Here is a 3,767-nt window from a genome sequence, read left to right on the forward strand (position 1 = left end):
CCTCGATGCTAGGGTGTTGAGAAGTTGAAAGCATTCCCAAACCAGCTTTGATTGGAATGAGGATTTTGCTAAAGATTTTAGAGCTGCTTGGCTGTCGGATAGAATGCATATGTTGGTACCTCGGGTGCCCCTACGTATGCATTCTCTTGCACAAAGCTCTAAGGCATGGACCTCTGCCTGAAAAATGGAAGCAGTTTTTCCCATTGCGATTGCTTTACGGAAGTTTGGTCCCATAACTCCTGCTCCTGCACTGCCATTATCCATTTTGGATCCATCAGTATACCATAATTGAGAGCCCTGCTTTAAGTTTATTTTATTATTTCTCCAAGTTGATCGGTCACTAATGACCACTTCGAATTCCCTGGAGAAAGCTAATTTTCTATTCATCTTGTCGAAGACCTTAAGGCACGGAGAATTCCAGATTTCATCTAGAATCTTTGCGTGTCCTGTCAGATTGCCCTCTTTAAGATTACCTAGATAAGGAAGCCTTAGTGCAGCACTGGTCGCAGTCCTTTTAACTGTAATGTGTAATGGGGTGAGTCCAGTGAGCATTGCTAGGGCTTCTGTGGGGCACGTTCTCATTGCTCCCGTTACGCTTAGACAGGCTGTTCGATGAATCTTATTGAGAGTCATCTTAGCCTTTGTCTGATTTACCTTTGGCCACCATGCCAAAGAAGCATAGGTGATCATCGGTACTATTACGGTCTTGTACGACCAAGCCATCATTTTTGGTCGCAGACCCCATGTTTTACCATACAGTCTTTGGCACGCATAAGTTGCTCTTAGAGCTTTGCCAGTTATATATGATAAATGGTTTTTCCAAGTAAGAGTTTTATCTAGAATTACTCCTAGATATTTCATTTCCTCAGATAGTATTAAGTCAGTGTCCCCTAACTTTAAGGTCCCTAGACTCATCTTCCTTCTTCTGGTGAAGGGTACTACATTTGTTTTATTCGGATTAATCGAGAGTCCTTTCTCTTGACACCAATTTTGAGTGATATTAAGAGCTAGTTGCATACGATCGGATATGGTGGAGTCAAATTTGCCTCTAACCATGATGACTAGATCATCTGCAAAGCCCTGAACTTCATATCCGAGGTCACCAAGAGACTGTAGGAGTTCGTCAATGACCAATAGCCATAGGAGTGGCGAAAGAACGCCTCCTTGAGGACATCCTTTGGTTGACTTGACAGTTAATCTCTTCGTCCCCATTTCAAAGATTATCGTCCTATTTTTCAGCATATTGAGAATCCATGTTATGATCAGTCTATGTATTCCTTTCCTGACCATTCCTGCCTCAATTGATCTGAATGTTGCATTATCAAAAGCTCCTGTAATGTCAACCGATGTGCAGAGAGCTATTTCCTTACCGTCTAAAGCCTTCTCGATTTTACTCGTCAGACTATGTATAGCGGTGTCGGTCGATTTGCCCGACTGATAAGCATACTGTTCAATATGTAGAGGTGAAGCTTTAATATAGACTTCCCTGATCTATTGATCTAGAATCTTCTCCATTGCTTTAAGCAGGAAAGAAGTAAGGCTAATGGGCCGAAAAGCTTTTGGCGTGTGGTCCGCCTTTTTGCCTGCTTTCGGTATGAAAGCTACCCTAGCCTTCGTCCAATGTTTAGGTATTACGCCTAATTCTAGACTTATCCTAAATAAGTTTGTTAATATCGGTGCTAATATATCAACGCCTTTCTGAAGAAGGCACGGTTGTATATTATCGATACCAGGTGATTTAAACGGGCTGAAAGTGGAAATGGCCCATTTAGTTTTATTGACTGTAAAGATTTTACGGGCCAGTGAAAGATCTCTTCGTGTAACCAATAAGAAACGAGTATCCTCGATGGTTTCCGTAGTCTCAGTATACATGGCGCAGCCTGGAAAATGAGTGTCCAGCAAAAGCTGTCCCGTTTCTTCCAGACTTACCGTAAAGCTTCCGTCAGCCTTCTTTAATGTAGAGAGGCTATTTGAGTGATCTTTATTTAGAGATTTCTGGAGTCTCGCAGCCGCAGGAAGTGTTTCAATCTCCTCGCAGTGCCTCCTCCATGATTCCCTCTTTGATTTCCTCAATTCCCTATTGTAAGCCGTTAAGGCACACTTGTAAGATGCCCAGTCCCCATTGGACTTGGCTCTATTAAGGAGCTGGCGGGCTTTTTTGCGTAAAATATCTAGTTCCCTATTCCACCATGGGACGTTCCTAGAACGTTTCTTTTTGATAAGTTCGCAGCTATTTTCAAAAGCCCCTGTAATAATATTTTCTAGTTTGTTAACCTCAAGATTTAGTTCCTGACAATTAGTAATCCTATTCCCAAGACAACTAATGTTTTGTTCTAAATAGAAGTTATATAGAGACCAGTTGGTCTTCCTAACATTTCTTATTTCGAAAGTGTCTTCAACTTCCCCTTCCAAATCAAAGCGTATATATTTGTGATCTGATAAGGAGTTCTCCTCTAACACCCTCCAATTTGAAATGTTGTTTGATATAAATGCACTTGCTAAAGTGAGATCTAATACCTCTTCCCTTATCGCATTTACAAAAGTAGGTTCGTTACCTTTATTAACTACCATTAAATTGTTAGTTGTGATATAATCAAAAAGTGACTCACCTCGTGTATTGATGTCTGTGCTTCCCCATACTGTATGGTGTGCGTTGGCGTCGCAGCACATTACCCACTGTAGGTTTCGGGTACGGCAGTATTCTGTAAGCTGCTGGAGCTCGATAGACACCGCTTCCTCTGCGTCGCCAGGGAGGTACAGAGATACAAAAACTATTATTCTCGTCCCTCTAGTACTAGGCACTTCTGCCTGTACCGCCACCAGATCACGCTGTATGAGCTCTGTAATTGGAAGAGATTTAATGGTTTTGTTAATCATTATCGCCGTTCTAGGACGATCAACATTATTATCATAGATTAACTTACACGTTTTTGTCTGTAGACCGTTTATGCGCCCCTTTGTGGCCCATGGTTCTTGGATGGCCACAAAATCCAGACAGTGTTGTTCCACCAGGGCACTGAGCCTGCATGAAGCTGCTATAGCCCGGTGGAGGTTGATTTGGAGGCAATGAAGTTGCCTCCAAGAGTTTTGCGGATGTGGCGGAGTCCGGGACATTATATCCCAGACTGGCCCTTGCGGACCTTGCCGCCCTTTGTACCGCGCAGCAATTCCGCGGCCTCCGGGTCTTTTCTTTCCCATTTCCTCAGACGACCAGAGAGAGCGGAAGGTTTTCGGCCTTGGGCACGGATTCTGCCCCCTCTCAAGGGTGGTCTCCCGGAATTGAGACCCGTTTTCGGCTTCTGGTTGCTTGACTGAGCACAAGCCGCAGATGTTGTTGGTCGCTCATCTTCAACCACTTCCTTTGCTCTGTTTCCTTTATGTCTTGGTCTCAGCACGGCACTGCTAAGTCCATAGAAGACTTTATTGCCCAGCTTTCCGACCATTTCGGACGACATAGGATCCAGAGCAATCGCCATCTCGACGATATCGCCCTTATTGAGCCTGTGGAGTACCCGCCAGTCCCTGACACGCATGCCCGAATTTTGGCACTCAATTTGTCCTAGAATACGGTCGCTTTGCCAGGAAGCTGAGCCTGGGAAGTAGCCAACATAGATTTTAGACTTTGGCACTTCTGCCTCGTCCACTACCTTCAGCTGGGCTCCTTCCCACGGCTTCAAGGCTGGGATTGTCTCTTTAGACCAAGTTACAGTCTCGTCGTCCAGACAGTTAATGGTAAACCATCCGGGCTTTAGACTGTAACCGGCGAA

At 44.3% G+C, this 3,767-nt stretch overlaps 1 protein-coding gene across 1 annotated transcript; it reads right to left on the minus strand.

Moving 5' to 3' along the window:
* Positions 1-1,491: 1,491 nt before the first annotated feature.
* On the minus strand, positions 1,492-2,877 carry LOC119664517. The gene has a single exon (XM_038073990.1). It carries the CDS (start codon positions 2,875-2,877, stop codon positions 1,492-1,494), a length of 1,386 nt encoding a protein of 461 aa, XP_037929918.1.
* Between the last annotated feature and the right edge of the window lie 890 nt (positions 2,878-3,767).

This window comes from Teleopsis dalmanni, unplaced genomic scaffold, assembly GCF_002237135.1.
Source record: "Teleopsis dalmanni isolate 2A unplaced genomic scaffold, ASM223713v2 unscaffolded_contig_2087, whole genome shotgun sequence".
Classification (NCBI taxonomy): domain Eukaryota; kingdom Metazoa; phylum Arthropoda; class Insecta; order Diptera; family Diopsidae; genus Teleopsis; species Teleopsis dalmanni.